The sequence below is a fragment of the Bos indicus x Bos taurus genome, chromosome 3, assembly GCF_003369695.1.
Source record: "Bos indicus x Bos taurus breed Angus x Brahman F1 hybrid chromosome 3, Bos_hybrid_MaternalHap_v2.0, whole genome shotgun sequence".
NCBI classification, from domain to species: domain Eukaryota; kingdom Metazoa; phylum Chordata; class Mammalia; order Artiodactyla; family Bovidae; genus Bos; species Bos indicus x Bos taurus.
The window spans coordinates 30,531,668-30,550,000 of record NC_040078.1 but is presented as its reverse complement, the minus strand read 5'-3'; the positions used below and the strand labels follow the sequence as shown (position 1 = coordinate 30,550,000).

The 18,333-nt window shown below is 37.9% G+C and overlaps 1 protein-coding gene and 1 long non-coding RNA gene across 2 annotated transcripts in view; one reads left to right on the top strand and one right to left on the bottom strand.

Annotated features, from left to right (window-relative positions):
- Window positions 1–18,333, top strand: part of LOC113889452 — a 174,655-nt gene that overhangs the window by 80,542 nt on the left and 75,780 nt on the right. The window lies entirely within an intron of this gene.
- The window catches only part of SLC16A1 (solute carrier family 16 member 1), a 29,549-nt gene continuing 11,671 nt past the window's right edge, over window positions 456–18,333 (bottom strand). The window contains exons 2-5 of the mRNA XM_027536133.1: window positions 12,092–12,352; window positions 7,314–7,457; window positions 5,428–6,294; window positions 456–2,181 (exon numbers count right to left, since the gene is read on the bottom strand). Coding sequence (XP_027391934.1) covers window positions 1,904–2,181; window positions 5,428–6,294; window positions 7,314–7,457; window positions 12,092–12,308 — 1,506 coding nt within the window. The 5' untranslated portion in view covers window positions 12,309–12,352 and the 3' untranslated portion in view covers window positions 456–1,903. The remainder of the gene's footprint in view (window positions 2,182–5,427; window positions 6,295–7,313; window positions 7,458–12,091; window positions 12,353–18,333) is intronic.

The window sequence follows — 18,333 nt, the reverse complement described above, 5'->3', positions numbered from 1 at the left end:
CTCCTGGTTTACTCCCCCACCCCACATTTTTTACTTAGGGTGATCCTCACTTTTTAGAAAGGGAAAGAGGCATACAGAGGTTAGGTCGGTGGAAAATGGCGGAGTCCAAACTGGAGCCAAGCCTGTCAACAATCACAGCAGGCTTCTCCCCTAAAATTCCTCCTCCATCTGCCATGATACCTGAGCACAGAAAGGGAGTTTTCATTGTGTCCTTAAAATTAACTGCTCTGCTTTCAAAACGCTTTCAGAGAAGTAGTTTTAAAAAATTTCTCTCCTGCTTGCCTGGAAGAAGAGGTTAAGGAGAAAAATCAAAATAAGCCATATACACAAATTCCAATGCACATGTGCTGAATTTTTAACATTAGCAAGGGCCAGATTGAATCTTGATAAAGAAAATGAAGACAGACAATATTTTCCTCAAGAAAATAAACATTTGGAAGAAGAAACATTTCTTAAAAAAAAAAAAGAAAGAAAATTTTTATTTTAAAAAGCCAGCCTGTTAAATAAGGTTTTATGTCTATACTTTCACACTGTCAACCGCAATATTTTAAAATGCATTGAATATAATTCATTGAATGTCTAACATTATCTTCCTGCTGTAATTTAAAAGATACTAGGTTAAAAAAAATTTACAGTTTTCATTCTGGTCTGTCCCCCTCCCTATCTGTATACTAAACCCATTTCTTTACATTTCAGATAAAGTGAAAAAGGGTCACAAAATCTTTAGGGTTGTGTGAAGAATAAGAATATGCCCAATAATTCTAAGCAAAACATAATTTCCTTTAAGGCCTTATCAGAAAAAGAAAAGGAGTTATTTATTGATAAGCCAAAATAGCAACTTCTCTCCCAATCTTATCCCTATTGGTTTCTGTGGGCCAAATTTCTATGGTTCTCTTTAATTAGCAAACACTACAAAGACTGAGTATCTCACACTCAGTGCTAAGCTAGATATGGATATAAATGAAACCACTGGGAATCAAAGGCATAAAATTCCAGGAAAACAGCAACAAAAAAAGATTCCAAGTCTCACAGTTTAACTGAAGTTTTGGAAAAGTTTAAGCTGAATTCAGCTGCTGTATGAAATAGCTTTCTACATTTAATTTAGTGAGGAGGCACGAATACATAGTTGTGTATTTTAATACTAATTTTTACATTGAAAAAAATAGAATGTAATCTCAAAAAGGGCAATTATCTATGACTACGCAAAATGTATCTTTGGAAAGGGGAAGAAAAATAGTAATTTAATGAAATCAACTCTCAAGCACTTGACTTCTAATAAGCAACCCAAGAAAAGACACTGGAGGGTTGATGATGAGTAAGTACAATGCATCCAGAAAAGCCAAGATGTTTTCAAAGTTTCATGCCTTAAATTTCCTAAATACATATCTAGCAGGCATATATGCCAAGCAACTACTGATGCTAGGAAAATATTTTAGTCAGGGTTTTATAAAACCACCAACTTTCAAATCTTCTAGTGACAATATGAAACAAAATTAATTTAAAATTTTAGATTTGCCTCAAAGCAGTTATTTTTATTTGTAACGGAACACTGAAAATGGATGAGTTAAGCAGAATAGTTTTAATAGTTAAGGCTCCCTAAAGACTAAAACTTAAGGCACGTATTATAATCTTCATGACACTGTTAAAAGCAAAGATTTAAACAAACAAACAAACACACAAACTGACTTCCTTTTCTCATTCTTTTTCAACCACTCCCTTCCCAAGGCTAGGCATTTTTAATCCAGGCTACTGGTAAGGAGTGAAACAAAAATTCCATCAATAAACCCCTGGTATGATTCCCACAGAAATGTCCAGTATTTGCACTGAGCACCACTGGTAGATCACAGGCCAATAGAATATTTTGGGTCATGAGCTGCACCATTTACCCTTCAGTCCCACAGGTTCAAACTGGACTCTCCGCCTCTTTGGGGTCTTCTTCTGTGGCTTTATGTTCTGGAGATTCTGCTGCATCGATGACTTCTTTTGGCTTCTCAGCAACATCTACATTGGTCTCCTCATCTTTACTTTCCTTTTTCTGCTGCTTCTCAGCTTTCTGTTCTTTTTCAAGAAGTCGGTAATTGATGCCCATGCCAATGAAAAGATAGATGCCTGCGACAATAAGGATTATGCCACATGCCCAGTATGTGTATTTGTAGTCTCCATATATGTCATTGAGACGACCTGAGGAATGTAAAAAAAAAAGTTATGAGGGTAAACAATTATACCCTTTCCCAAATAAAGTTTAAGGATCCATTCAAAGAGCTCATAAATGCCAAATTAGTGTAAAAAGAAACTGCTCAAAATTATTTGATCCTTCGTCTATGATGTCACACTGATTTGGGGTGTCCCCACACATTCTGTTATCTTTAGCAACTTGAAAATTATTAAATCGTGGTAATTTTGAATTGCAAAGTCCTTGAGGTTACCTGGGGCTCTCTAGTGGATCAGACAGTAAAGAATCTGTGTTCAAAGCAGGAAACCTGTATTTGATCCCTGGGTCAAGAAGATCCCCTAGAGAAGGGAATAGCAACCCACTCCAGTATTCTTGCCTGGAGAATCCCATGGACAGAGAAGCTTAGCAGGCTACAGTCCAAAGAGTTGGATACAGCTGAGGGACTAACACTTGAGATCACATAAAATCAGTTTTCTCAATATACAATGGAAAAATTTGCTCAAAAGAGGTTTAAGAGTCTTGCCCAACGTCACAGAGGTAATTCCAGTCTCCCAGGCCAATGCACTTTTTCTGACATCAGCATTTCCCAAAGAGCATTCCTGGGGACACTCATCCTCTGCTAAAACATTAACTAACAGCAATACTTTCCACCATTCTAACCTCACAACAGGAAGATTCTATCATCATTCCCATTGTATAACATAAAAGCTGAAGTATAGAAACTTTAAGGAAGGTCACAAAGTTTTAAGTTATACAGGTTGGCTTTAAACCCAGTGAGTCTGACTCTGAGGCGTGCACCCATAACCTCTGTGCTTCAGGCTACCTCCCTCATGTTTCCGTAGTCAAGTAAATTTGCAAATAACACACCACAGTCTTTTCTATTCACGTTTTTATGAGGTCTGATATTAAAGAAACTTATTTAAAGAAACTTTGGAAAACTCTACACATATAAAAGATATAATAACCAATTCAAATATGATTCCATATGGTTTTCCAATGCAGGGCATCACTCACTCAGCAATACTTAGTTTCTATATATTAATACAGCCCTGGGTCTGTTAAGCCCTGAGTTAAGAGTGAGCAAAGGCGGTAACAGTTCAGCAGAGAAGAGAAATGTTAATCCAATAACCACACAGACTGTGACAAGTGCTACAGAAATGTTTGAAGGCAGAAAATAGGAGGTTTGGGCCAGTAAGAAGGGTCAGGAAGGCTTTTCTTTTCTTGGTAAATATTTATTAAATGGAAAAAAAAGTTTACTAAAAAAAAATGCTGGGGGTTGGTTAAAACTCTATTAAGGAGAGGGCTTCCTGGGCTTTCGCTGGTGAAGAATCCACCTTCCAAATGCAGGAGACATGGGTTTGATCCCTGGATTGGGAACATCCCTTGGAGGAGAAAATGGCAACCCATCCCAGTATTCTTGCCTGGGAAATCCCATGGATAGAGGAGCCTTGCAGGGTACAGTTCTATAATAAGCAGGCATTAAAAATATTTTTTCTCAAAAAAAAAAAAATTAAAAAAAAAATTTTTTTTCTCTTTAAGGAAATTGATTGAAATGTAATCAGTGCAAAGAGGTTCCAAAAGGTCATTTACGGCACTGCACACATTTTCTTTGAAAGAATATGTGCTTTTATCTGTTCCCCCAAATAGCAAATTAGCTACCAGCAATGGTCTCTGTGTGGTGGGATAACAGGTTATTATTTTATTGCTTGCCGTTTTCTGTTAAAGCCTTAAGACATGCTAACAAAATAGTTTACCCCAGTGTGAAACTCAGTACCAGGAAGGTTTTTATCTTAAAAAAAAATTTTTATGACTGCACCAGGTCTTCATTGTGGCACACAGGATCTTAAGTTGCGGCATGCAAACTCTTAGTTGTAGCATGTGGGATCTAGTTCCCCAACCAGGGATTAAACCCAGGCCCCCTGCACTGGGAGCAAGGAGACTTAGTCACCAGACCACCAGGGAAGTCCCAGGAAGGCTTTTCTTAAAGTGTAAACTTAACCAAAACTTACAGGATAAGAGTTAATCTAGGAGAAAGGAGATGGGAAAAGGATCCGGGCAGAGAACAGCCGGTGCAAAGGCAGGTGGTAGGAGGAAGCACCAGGTGAGAGGGGACGCACAGAGAGCAAACTGGGTGGTAGGAAATGAGGCTGGAGAAGGTGGGCCAGGCCATGCAGGAACCAGGAGCCACAGTAGGGAATTTCATCTTCACCCTAAGAACGCGGGAAGTAACTGGAGTGTCCTAAGAGACTGGAGAACAGCTAGAGTGGATATGGGTAAAGTTAGAAGGCTACTGATAGAAGATATGGATGAGAGCAGTAGTTCTGATGGAGGAAAAATGGGCAGATCAGATAGAGATTTAGGAAGGAAAAATGGACAGGATTTATAGTCTCCTTAGGTATAGGGAGGGCTTCCCTAGTGGCTCAGATGGTAAAGTGTCTGCCTACAATGTGGGAGACCCGGGTTCAGTCCCTGGATTGGGAAGATCCCCTGGAGAAGGAAATGGCAACCCACTCCAGTACTCTTGCCTGGAAAATCCCATGGACGGAGAAGCCTGGTGGACTACAGTCCATGGGGTTGCTAAGAGTCAGACACGACTGAGCGACTTCACTTAGGTACAGGGAGGAGAGAGGGTAGAAAAGTTCTGATGGGTCAGTAATGGGTCTTTTGTTATGTATCCTTCCCAACTTTATACTGTATAATCTGAAAAGCTGAGTCGCATCCAGAAGTCGAAATTATTGTTGTATTTTGTATTAATGATAATTTTTAAATGTAAACTGGTTAGCATTCTTGAGAGAATAATACATCAGGTTTTATAGTCACTCACGAGCTGTGTGATCCTGGGCAAGCAAGTAATTTCACTTTCAGAAGCCTCTATTTCTTGGTTTATAAAATGAGGACAGTAATAGTTCAACATCATAGACTTGTAATATATGACAGAATATAGAAAATGATCAGTAGGACAGTCCCTGGTATACTATAGCCCTCACCTACTGTACCCATGGTACCTACTGTTATTTTTAAATATTTTAATAAATATGTGTTTGAAGTAGTTTTTATTCTTCTTTCAATTTGATGATTCACCTTAATTCAAGTATTTGAGCAATTATGATATGATAAACACTATGTCAGCACTGAGGGTACAGAAATGAGAAGGACTATCAAGCAGCCCACTGACTTTTGTTTCCATCACCTTCCCAATCTTCTCTGCCTGTTTTATGTTAATAGAACCATAGAAATTGGGAGACATACTGTACCTAAAACTGGTGGTCCCAGGAGGACAGGACAGCACTCCACAATGGTCACCAATCCCACAGCACTGGAGAATCTCTGGGGTCCCACAAGGTCCATCAGCGTTTCAAACAGTACTGAGCTGAGCCACCCAAAAGCAAATCCAAAGAATCCCGCGTAGATACAGAGCTCTATATAGGTAGAGGATAAAGGTGCTGCCAGATGACACAGTCCATTTGCAATAATAGATGCGGCAAAAAAATACTGAACTCGAGGTCTTACCCACTTTGTGTTGGCTACAAGTCCCATAGAAGGTCTGGCTACCATGTCAACAAAAGCCAGAATGGAAAGAAGGAAGGCAGCCTTCTCACTAGAGTAATGCTTACTCTTGCCATAATTGCTAAGAAAGACCAATGGTGTAAATAGTCCAAAAAACATGAGCACATTTCCAGACAGGTAAAGCAAAAAGCCTCTGTGCTTGAACAGACTTAAGTCCAGGAATGTATTAAGTGTTTGGAAGATTGATTTTTTCTCTTCTTTGGGGTTTCCTCCAATGAGATCTGTATTTGCATCACTTGCCCCCTTTTTCGTCTCATATTTTCCAGCTTCCTGAAGGGATCCTTTAGACTTCTCTTTCTCTGCAGTGGTTGGCTTGGGCCCTATTGGTCTCATCAGAGCTCCAGCCACACAGCAGTTTAATAGTAAGCCCCCGAGAATTAGGAAGCTTCCTCTCCAGCCGTAGATCATAAAGAAAGCCTGGTTGAGGGGGGCCAGGGTAGAGAGGAACACAGGGCTGCCTGCCATGGCTAGTCCATTTGCCAGCGGTCGTCTCTTATAGAAATACTTGCCAATCATGGTCAAAGCCGGATTTAAGTTGAAGGCAAGCCCAAGACCTGGGGAGAAGAAAAAAAAAGAATCATATATTACAATAAATGTCAGAGACATATTTTGCATTACTTAACCAGACAAAGAAATTAAAATAAGAGGTATATAATTCAAAAAGATAAAAATAAAATGGAAAGATATTCTGTGCTCATGGACTGGAAGAATCAACATTGTCAAAATCTCCTTATTACCTAAAGAAACCTACATCTTCAGTGCAATCTCTATCAAAATCCCAAGGACATTTTCCACAGAAATAGAACAAAAAAATTCTAAAATACATATGAAACCTCAAGAGACCCACTGTTCATCACAGCATTATTCTTCCTCTGGGGATCTTCCCCACCCAGGGATCAAACACGCATCTCCTTCATCTCCTGCACTGCAAGCAGATTCTTGACCGCTGAACCACTGGGGAAGCCCAATTGATAAATATATGCAACTAAATACTACTCAGCCATGAAAAAGAACAGAAAAAATTGGCTATTTGCAACAACATGGATGGACTTGGAGGGTATTATGCTGTGAAATAAGTCAGACAGACTAAGGCAAATACTGTATGTTACCAGTTATACGTGGAATCTAAACAATACAAACTAGCAAATATAACAAGGAAAAAACAAGACTCAGAGAACAACCTGGATGTTGTACCAAATAATTCGTGCTTTATGTTTAATACTCTCTGGTGCTCCAATAGATGTCTATTCCCTGGTAAGAGGAATAGGTAATAAAATAGTAACCAGTGACCACTCTTGCAACAAACTGCAGAACACATTTTATCTACAACCATTGACTATTCTTAGGACAAGAAATAAATGATTTCTTTCAATTCATTCATTTATTCAACAATGTATACCTATGGTATGACAGCAATTTCTTTAAAAATTCTTTCTATTGCTCTTAAATTGCTTGTCAAAATGATAATCAGCTAATTTCTATGAGGGACTTTCATTCAAAATATCTGAAAGACCAATGTAGGTGAATACCAAATAACCAGCAATATTAATATATTGAAAATGAATCAACTCACCTCCAATGACTCCAACAGAAAAGTAAAGTTCCTGCACAGTGTTACAGAAGGAAGCAGCAATCAAGCCACTGCCTGACAAGATGCCACCAACAATCATGACTGGACGACTGCCATATTTATTCACTAGGACACTGCTGATAGGACCTAAAAGATAACCAAACGTTCAGTAGTACACAGGCACTGATCACTGCATTAAGTGACAAGTCCTCCAAAATTAGCAGACACACAAAGGCAATGATAAGAATATTGCTACCTATCATTATTTCATAGTCTTATAGGTATGTGTGCTGGAAAATAAAGATGGTAAAAGAATCATTAACTCTGTACCTTCTCTGACTTGAAACACTGGATGGAATTTTACTAAAATATAAGACTCTAGCCTATCCTTAATCTTTCTCTTATAAGGCAGAATAGGCTGAAAACACCTTGATAACATGTTCATAGGCTTCTTGATTTATCAAGGATATGATCAAACACATATTTAGTAAGTTTGCTCTATATTTTTGGACAGGCAGTCTGATGAGATAATGTGGTTTGTGTTATATTTTTTAAAAACAAGAAAAAGCAAAGGGAAAAATAATTATTTTTTCCAAGTTCAGTAGTTTTGTGATTAGGACATCTAAATTTAAAACAAAACTGTTCCTAATTACACCTATATATCTCAGGTACTGAATTGAATGCCTTTCAACCTGGTTCTATGCTTATATTTTGTGGTATCAAAACTATGAAAAAATGTTCGTAGGAGAAGATTTAGTCAGATAATGGTCAAAACATCATCAGGTCTAACAATGCAAACAAGATTAAATTTTCTCAGCTAAAGATACGCATACCAAAAAATCAGTTTTTCCTTAACGTGAGAGAAGAAACCAAATAAATGTGTAGTGTTATAAGAATCACGAAACGATTTTGTGCATTTCATGTATTTTTCAAATACAAAAAAATCAAATGGCCTCTCTCTACTTGAAATTGTAACTCCCCTTTTAAGTCTTAATTATGTGTCTTATCCAAAGCAAACAATGTTTCAAAAGCTGTTACACAACTTTTAAGTAGACTAACAATATTTGTTGATTACAAACTTGAATGACATTCCACATTCACTGAATTTCATTTATTACAAGAATACTTACATCCCTACTTGGTGGCTCTGGACATGACAACTTTGTTTACATGACACCTGGTTAAGGCAGATGACTACAAAAAGAAAGGGTCACTGCAAGGATCATCAGGGAAGGGGACACAAGGAGAAGAACTGATATTTGAACTTGCAACATCACAAAGCTAGCGAGAACCAAGTTTCAAAACTATCCCGTTTTCTCTCCATTACATATGTGTTTCTGGAACTATGGTTTCAGAGTTACAAAGCAGAAGACATACAAATTCAAATTTTTCTTCCATTAGCACAGTAAATTCTTACATTATTCTGTTTATTCTATCTTAGCTCCTGAGAAGATAGTAAGTCTATTTTTAAAAACAGAATACACATATTCTGAATATCGTATGTATATACCATATGTATGGGGCTTCCTTGGTGGCTCAGACAGTAAAGCGTCTGCCTGCAATGCGGGAGACCCGAGTACAATCCCTGGGTCAGGAAGATCCCCTGGAGAAGGAAATGGCAACCCACTCCAGTATTCTTGCCTGGAGAATCCCATGGATGGAGGAGCCTGGTAGGCTACAGTCCACGGGGTCGCAAAGTCGGACACGACTGAGCGACTTCACTTTCTTTTCCCTATACCATATGTGTATGTATGTACGTTCAGTTGTGTCTGACTCTGTGGGACCCCATGGACTGTAGCCTGCCAGACTCCTCTGTGGGATCTCCCAGGCAAGAATACTGGAGTGGGTTGTCATTTCCTTCTCCAGGGGATCTTTCCAACCCAGGAATCAAACCCAGTCTCTTGCATCTCCTGCATTGGCAGGCGGATTCTTTACCAGTGTGCCACCTAGGAAGCCCTGTATATGTATACATACATACAATAAACACGCAAGAAGTAATTAAAGCTTTTGATATCCTAGTATTTCAGAGGACCAATTCTCTTTAAAAGGCTGGGTCAAGAGATGACTGCAAGAGAGAATTCAGCCTCAACCAGGGATGTGTCTAAAGAAGTTTTCATCAAACTTCTAAGTCACTTCATGAAAATATTAGGCCACGGCTGGTTTGGAAATAATTTGAATTTACAGTTTATATATGATGAAAGAATTAAATACTGAAAAAATATCATTAGTCATTAAACAGATTTTTGTATAATCAGAGTTACAAAGCCCACAAAGACTGCCACATTGTTGACACTGTGAAATAAAAGTAAAATGCTGTAAAGTTTGAAGTATTTTAAGTTAGGAATGTTAAGATGACATTACTGTGGAACTAAAAATATGTAAATTCATACTTTCATGTTAAAAAAGAGGGAAAAAAATCCAGCAACCCAAGAGTAGGTAACTGTAGGTAACTAAGATCCTATCCTTTAAAAATATAATTTAACAAGAACCAGTATGTATCTGTGAACCAAAGCACACAAAAAGAAATTAAGAAGAGAAAAGGAAGGAAGGAGGAAGGCAGGCAGGCATGAACCCTAAACCACTCCTAAAGCAAAATGATTAGGGTTGAGGGAGTGGCCCAAATGCACAAGTTAAAGGTTAAGGCAGTTTTAAAAATAATTCTTAAAGGGGCCAACCACCTAGGAGCCAAACAAAACAAAATAACCATTTGGTAAAAATTATGCCACGAGGTTCTTGATATGCAATTCGTCTTTCAGAGTTATTTCAGGAAGGATGACCCCAATTAGCTATCATTAAAAATAGAGAAGGGTACAGTTTATAGGCCTATTATAACACAGATTCAAAGAAATGTGCTAGTTATCTCTGGGTGAAAACAAGAAACTGTTCTCCCAAAAGAAAAGTGTCATGTGCAGTCAGCACTACTGACATCACTTACTTCTGATGCAAAATGCCAACAGCTTTCAAGCTCTTGCTCTCAGAATTACAACATGTGAACCTGTTGTTTGTAGTCAGCTTAAAAATACTCTGAACACCTGGAGTACCTCTAGATAATATCAATTTCTTCAAGCCATCAGAGTCAAAATCTGATTAGAAATCCTAGCAGATGGAGTTCAGAGCCTCCAAAATTAATGGTTCTCAGAAGCTAGAAAATGTCCAAAATCCCTTTTAATTTCTCTGGACTCATGAAAAAAAAGTAATATAATAATAAAAAAAAGTACTTAATCTTATAACAGACAAAACAAACATGCATTCAGAATTTAAAAAGCACAAAGAAACATTCTGCAGAAAAAAAAATAAATCTTCGATCTCCATTCCCACTTTATGTCCCCTTAAGGCAGCCAGCTTACCCTTTTTCTGTGCAATGAGATTAAGCACTGAACTAAATTATGACTTCAAATACTTATTCCTGTTTCATGAGTTGTTTACATTATTGTCTCAACAGGATTACAGACTTTTCAAGGGAGAAATCAAGATCAGTGTCCTCTATAACTTAGACCTAGCCTAGTGAGGAATATGTGTGTACAGCTTGATAATATGGGTTAAAATATACATATATATATTGGTGGAATCTGCCACCAATTTAGAAGCCTAAAGCTAAGCTTTTACAGATGAAATACAGAATCTCTTTAAAGGCCTTATGTGAAAATAATTTGAGGTACTAGTGAAAGTCGCTCAGTCATGTCCTGCGACCCCGTGGACTAATATAGTCCATAGAATTCTCCAGGTCCGAATACTGGAGTGGGTAGCATTTCCCTTCTCTCTTCTTGGGATCTTCCCAACCTAGGGATCAAACCTAGGTCTCCCGCATTGCAGGTGGATTTTTTTACCAGCTGAGCCACAAGGGAAGCCCAAAAATATTGGAGTGGCTAGCCTAGCCCTTCTCCAGTGGATCTTTCCGACCCAGGAATTGACTGGGGTCTCCTGCATTGCAGGTGGATTCTTTACCAACTGAGCTATTAGGGAAGTTCCTCTGAGGTACTAAATTATCATTAAAAAAAAAAAAGCGAAAGCTTGGCTACATAATCAACATGTGAGCTGTCAATCCCAGTAAATAAATACACTTAACTTTAGAATTTCTGCTAACTAAGCAACTACTTATTATTATGAGAGGTTTTGACTTTTATATGTTAAATTGTGATTTGATGTTCCAAGGCAAACAAATAACCCCAGTTATTTTAAATGATGTTGAGGTAAGCAAGTTACTCTCCACATTTCCTTCACTCCTTTACAACATGTGGAAGAAAACAGAAGGGTAAAAAATGATAAAACTTAAGCTGAGATGCAGCTGAAATGCTGTAGAACTAATTACATCACAAGGAACAAAACAAGGAGGGGTTTATCCAGTTCTTTAATTCTAACACCATGAAAAGATTTTACGTGAGACTTTGAACTGTGATAGTCAAGTTAGCCTGATTTACTTCAATCCTCCCAACATCAATTAAAAAGAATTTTTATTTACATTTATATCAAGAATCTAGCAGAAGCAATAAGCAAAATCAGTTGTGCACATGAAATTTTTCTAAGAGCTTTAAGTCCAATGATACTGAGCTGGAACAAAACCTAACAATTTCTTATTTCTGTTTTTGGAATACTATAGTGCAACAAGCAAAGCAAGAGTTGTCATTGTTAATTAAAATTAAAACTGTGATTATTTTAAACACAAAGCTTTAAGGAGTATGATTTCAAACCTCATGAATAAAACATTTTTTAAAAAGTTACCTAAAACAAAGTATCTGGTTGCTTAGTGAAAATCAAAAAATCAGGCCTTAGTGGATACTCACCTCCACCATACATGACAGCCAACATGATGGAAGATATCCATGACACTTCACTGGTGGTGGCATTAAATATACCTTCAATTTCTTTGAAGAACACAGTAATAGATTTGGGGAACGCATAAGAGAAGCCGATGGAAATGAAAGCTCCAATTACCACTGCCCACCCCCAGCCTCCATCTGGGGGGGTGTATCCAACTGGACCTCCAACTGCTGGTGGCATTGTAAATGTTGATAAATTCCAAAATGCAGTTCAAATCCAAGTATCTATACAATACAAAATTTAAATGCAATGTCAGCAATAAAGCACTCCCATCTAGAACTCCCAACAACAAAGTACACTTTACACGTAGCTCTCAAGTAACAGAACTATTTTTCAATACTCTATGAAGGTTCTAGGTTTTAATACAGGCTTTGTAAGTTTTTCCCCTTTCTCGTGTATTCTTCAATACTCTTTCTCTTTTAATATGCTGACTTAAAAGTAACAGGAAGTAGGCACCTGACTTACTAGATACATAGCAATTTGCAAAATACAAGATCATTCTGAACACATAAGAATTGCATTTAATGAGCTGGAAAATAATTTCAAAAAGTTTCCTTTTATCTATCTAATTTCTTTGGTTAAACTCCTAAACATATAAGTTGAACTATAAAGTCAAAAGATAGTAGTTTCAAATAAAAGATTATCCCTTTTTCTTGAAGCTACCCAATACTAATATTTAGCAAGGTTTAGACTGTTAGATTTTGAATAGTTTTGGAAAAGATGGGAGTGGGTGTTTGATAGTAGGCTTACCTGTTTTCTCATGAAGGTCTCTTTTATTTTAAGCCAGCTTCCACCCTATGTTTAACTCATCCTACAACAGTATGTGAGTATGTCCACTTCAAATTATCTTCAGTCAGACTGTATTACTACAATAAATATAGGTCATAGATGACAAGCTCACTCTTGGCTGCAGCTGTCTTTAGTCTAAAACACAAATCCCTAACTTCACACTGTAGGAGCAGTATATTGGTTATCTTCTAAATACTGTTCTTTCCAATCCATCTGAACACTTCCAATCTGATTTAAGACACTGGACATTGTAGGGTAAGGAAGAAGACAGTCCCAAAGGAAGGTTTCTGTAAAGGCAAGGATATAGTTTCCTCACTCCTACAACATTGCACTAAAGGTTCTAAGCCAGCTTGTGCAGGCAAGAGAAAGAAATTACAGGCATAAAGACTAGAAAGGAAGAAGTAAACCTGTCTTCATTCACAGATGAAAAATTGTCTATGTGCATAATGCTAAGAAATAAAAAAAGTATTAGAACTAAAAATGAACTTAACTAGATAGATCTCAGGATATAAGACCAATAAATTGAAATCAACTCGTTAAGCCAATTTTGAGTTTTCCTTTCATCTAATTGGGCTTCCCTTGTGGCTCAGCTGGTAAAGAATCCATCTGCAATGTGGGAGACTTCGGTAGGGAGGGTTGGGACATCCCCTGGAGAAGGGAAAGGCTACCCACTTCAGTATTCTGGCCTGGAGAATTCCACGGACTAAGTCCAAGGGGTCACAAAGAGTCGGACATGACTGAGCGACTTTCACTTCACTTCACTTTCTTCATCTAATTATGAAAAAAAAAAAAAAAACACTTGAATTTTTTCAATCAAAGAAGCACTAAAAGATTAATCTGCCTCAGAATGTTTACACACAGAGAAACCCACAGACAGTAGAGTCACTTAACACATCAAGCTCTGACTCGAACAGCTAATTCATGCTGGACATGATTAAACTTTGAGCTTAGCTGCCAGCTACGATTTGTCCCAGTTAGTTACAGCAGTTACAATTTTTAGTCACTAAGACTTGCCTCATCATGTTAATAATATCTTATCCCATTGTGTAAAAATTAAGATTTAAAACTTGAAGCTTTAAAAAGATTCATTAGGAAATAAGTACAAGAAATAAGAGTATCCAAATTTTGAAAGAAAGAACACTTCAAAACCCAGACATGGATTCAACAGTTCTGCCACCACCCAAAAAATGCTTGTCCTTCCTAACTTAAAAATTCTGACAGTACATAATAGAAGGTGTGTAGTATCATCTAAACAAACTATTTTCTTTCAAACTGACCAAACTTGAGCTATGAACAAAAGGGTTCATTCAAAAAGTAAAATATGTGAGCAGGCTTCCTTGTACAGTATTCACAGCCCCAGTGAGAAGAGGGAATGCGCAAGTCCAGAGGCGAAAAGAGATTAAAGTTTTATATTTTAATCCTTACAGTGTGCACAGTAGCCTTCTTATTAGCTATTAGTTTATGACTCTCCAGTAGTTGCCTGATAGTGATAGGAAGATTTTTTTTTTTTTAAGTGATAAGATAATGAGAAAGTTCTTCATCAATTGACTGGGAAAGAATAGGAAACAGTAAATAATCCTAACTTTTCTTAGCAATGATGGTGGTGACAAGAACCACCTTCTAGATTTTCTGATTTCTCTCCTTTTCTCATAACTCTCAGGAATTGTGCAAGTAAACATTTGGAAATTCAAAGTTGAGCTTCCTACCCTTCATGCTCTGCCCCTACTCTAGAAGAGTTATAAAAGCCCCTGCAAATAGTATTCATTATGTTCTCTACACTTTTTCCATCAACATTTAAAACAACATTTTAAACACTTTTAGGAAATGACAATGGCCCGTATGTGAACTTAAAAGAGCAGAAAGTACCTAAAACCAATTATCGAAAAGAATTTGTTACTAAGTGTAGACCAGTTTTACATATCAAATTCACAAAGAACATTCAAATCCAGAAAGGCTGATTAACTGAAGCTATTGATGCTGAAGTAGCCAATCTACTGCTCTCTATAACTGGCCCCCAGTCCAGCTTCACGGCTTTCAGAACCACTTGCCCCAAGGTAGACCGCAAGATTCAAGGTCTAGGAAACCTCCTTTGCCTTTTCTATTTTAAATGGAATACAATGAAGAAAACCAAAACAAACTTTTAAAAAAAAAACTACAAACAACCAGAAGGCACCAAAGAAAATGAGAAAGGAGGGAAAGGGACAGGGCATAATCTTTTTTTTTCCCCCTGCAAGATCTTAGTTCCCTGGCCAGGAAACACCAAGCCCTACCCACTGGACTGCAAGAGAATTCCCAGGATACAACTTTTAAAACAAGGTCATAGCTGTTCAGGACAAAAACTGGTTAGAACAGATCAGGCCCAAGATGGTGGAAGTTTCAACTTCATGGATGTTGAGCATCCTTACACATTCATTATTACATATTAGCATACGCTACATGAACACACCCATACATGCTATAACAGTTCTAAGGTCAACCATAAAAGACCAAAGAGTCGGTGGTGACCCAATTTCTAAAAATCTTTGCTCCTTTCCCACAAAAAAATGGAGTAATCCTCCCCCATAGTGAAATTAGCCAGCCCATAAAAACTAACACCCCATACCCTGGGGCCGCTCTCACATTCTGATACAGCCCACACTCTATGGAGTGTTATCTCCCAGGGCTGCTCTTGCCTTTTGAGATGGACCACATTCTATCTGTGGGGTATGTATCTCCCAGGGCATCTTACCTTCTGAGATGGCACATACTTGTCTATCGAGTGTTTATCTCCTTAATGGACTTCCCTGATAGCTCAGTTGATAAAAGAATCTGCCTGCAATGCAGGAGACCCTGGTTCAGTCCCTGGGTTGGGAAGATCCCCTGGAGAAGGGAAAGGCTACCCACTCCAGTATTCTGGCCTGGGAAATTCCATGGACTGTATAAGTGCATGGGGTCACAAAGTGGTGGACAATACTGAGCAGCTTTCACTTTATCTTGAATAAAACTGTTTTCCCACTTAGTTCTGGGGCAGAGCCTCTTGCCTACCAGTTTGTATCCTTCCAAGCATCCTATACTTAAATCTGTTTCTTGTCAATTGCTTTTCCTCTCACTGAATTCCTTCTGCACTGAGACAGAAAGAACCTGAGTTTCATTACATCCTGAGACCAAGTGTGTGGTTTCAGCTGAGAGATTGTGGATTTGTTCAGTTCAGTTGCTCAGTTGTGTCCAACTCTTTGTGATCCGACTGCAGCACGCCAGGCCTCCCTGTCCATCACCAACTCTTGGAGTTTACTCAAACTCATGCCCATTGAGTTGGTGATGCCATCCAACCATCTGTCGTCCCCTTCTCCTCCCGCCTTCAATCTTTCCCAGCGTCAGGGTCTTTTCAAATGAATCAGCTCTTTGCATCAGGTGGCCAAAGCATTGGAGTTTCAGCTTCAACATCAGTCCTTTCAATGAATATTCAGGACTGATTTCCTTTAGTTTGGACTGGTTGGGTCTCCTTGTAGTCCAAGGGACTCTCAAGAGTCTTCTCCAACACCACAGTTCAAAAGCATCAATTCTTCAGCACTCAGCTTTCTTTATAGTCCTAAACCAGAGTTTGTGTGTTCAAGTCCCATCTGAGAGGTATGTATGGGTTCGAGGTGTGCAGTTTCAAAAGGATAAATACTACTGTAACTGATTAGGCCAACACTCAGCAGTTTTGAAATGCATGATTTTTGATCAAATGGCATATAAAGAACTTTTAAGAATCTCCCTTATCATTCAAGGTAAACCCAACCAATATTATAAGAAATTATACATAACACCCTTGAAGAGAAATGAACTATTTCCTAGCCAGAATGCTTCAGAATACATGAAAATTGATTCTAAATCTTGTTTTTAGTTTAACACATATTTATAATTCCCAAAATGTCAACATTCATTACTAATTATTTACAGATTTAAAAATAATTTACATGATCAGATCATCCTACAAATAAGGTTTTTTATCTACAGCAATTCTAACCAGATATGTTGTTGGAAAAAGAGATTTTAATGGTCAGCTTCTTCAGATGATTGTGTATATTCTCTGATATGTTACCCAAAGTTGAGAAGTGATGCCTCCTTGAGACCTCCCCTGACTTCCCAAGTGCAGGTTCAAACAGTTGCTAATCAGGAAAGGGAGAAAATGAAGAAACCAGGATCAGTCAAGAAACAACAGTTCAGTTCAGTTCAGTTGTTTAGTGTGTCCAACTCTTTTCAACCCCATGGACTGCAGCAGCCTTCTCTGTCCATTACCAACTTCCGGAGCTAGCTCAATCTTATGTCCATTGAGTCCATGATGCCATCCAACCATCTCATCGTTGTCCCCTTCTCCGCCTGCCTTCAATCTTTCCCAGCATCAGGGTCTTTTCCAGTGAGTCAGTTCTTCACATCAGGTGGCCAAAGTATTGGAGTTTCAGCTTCAACATCAGTCCTTCCATGGAACACCCAGGACTGATCTCCTTTAGGATGGACTGGTTGGATCTCCTTGCAGTCCAAGGGACTCTTCAAGAGTCTTCTCCAAAACCACAGTTCAAAAGCATCAATTCTTTGGAAACAACAGTGTTCAATATTAATACTATACAGTAGCTCTTTAATATTGCTATAGTGACCCCATTTTACAAAGGTGAATCTGAATTTTCTTGTATCTTCTTTTAGAAATGAGGATAAAAGCTTTATAAGTAATATAGAAAACTGATGAAGCTGATCGTATCTGCAAATAGTCAAACATACAAACTTAAAGGGAATGAATATATTTACATGTGTATATTTATAGTATGTAGATACTGACTTCAAAAAGAAAAACATGAAGTTCATTAGCTATTAAATATACCATCCGAGAAGAAAAGTAATCTACAGTAGGAGATTAAACCCTCTTGTCTATAACAGCTTCCTGTGTGTCATGCTGTATTTCTTATCCATTTCACTCTTGCCACTATCCAAGCACAAACTGTGGTACAACTTTATGAACTATATCATCCCAAAGAACAAGGGTTAGTTTTTATTAGTGCAATAAAAAAAAGCATACTGTTAATAAAGATTCTTTCAGAGGCAGGATTTTAGGGGCATTAGATCCCAAGAGGATCAACTGTCAATATGCTAAATCATCAAATTTCATCTGATTGTTATTGCAATTAAGACTTTCAAAATTATGAACTGTATAATCATTTAAAAGTTATATTAGGATACACACCACTTTTTTGCTTTCATATAATAAAATGTGAGTGCCCCCCATTGAAAAGCTGTAAACAAGACAGGCATGGTCCCTGCCATTGTAGAAATTAGATTCCAAGGAAGAAAGAAAACAAACAGGTAAACAAATTAAGTAAACTAAATATGTTCTGCTGCTGCTGCTAAGTCGCTTCATCATGTCTAACTCTGTACGACCCCAGAGACGGCAGCCCACCAGGCT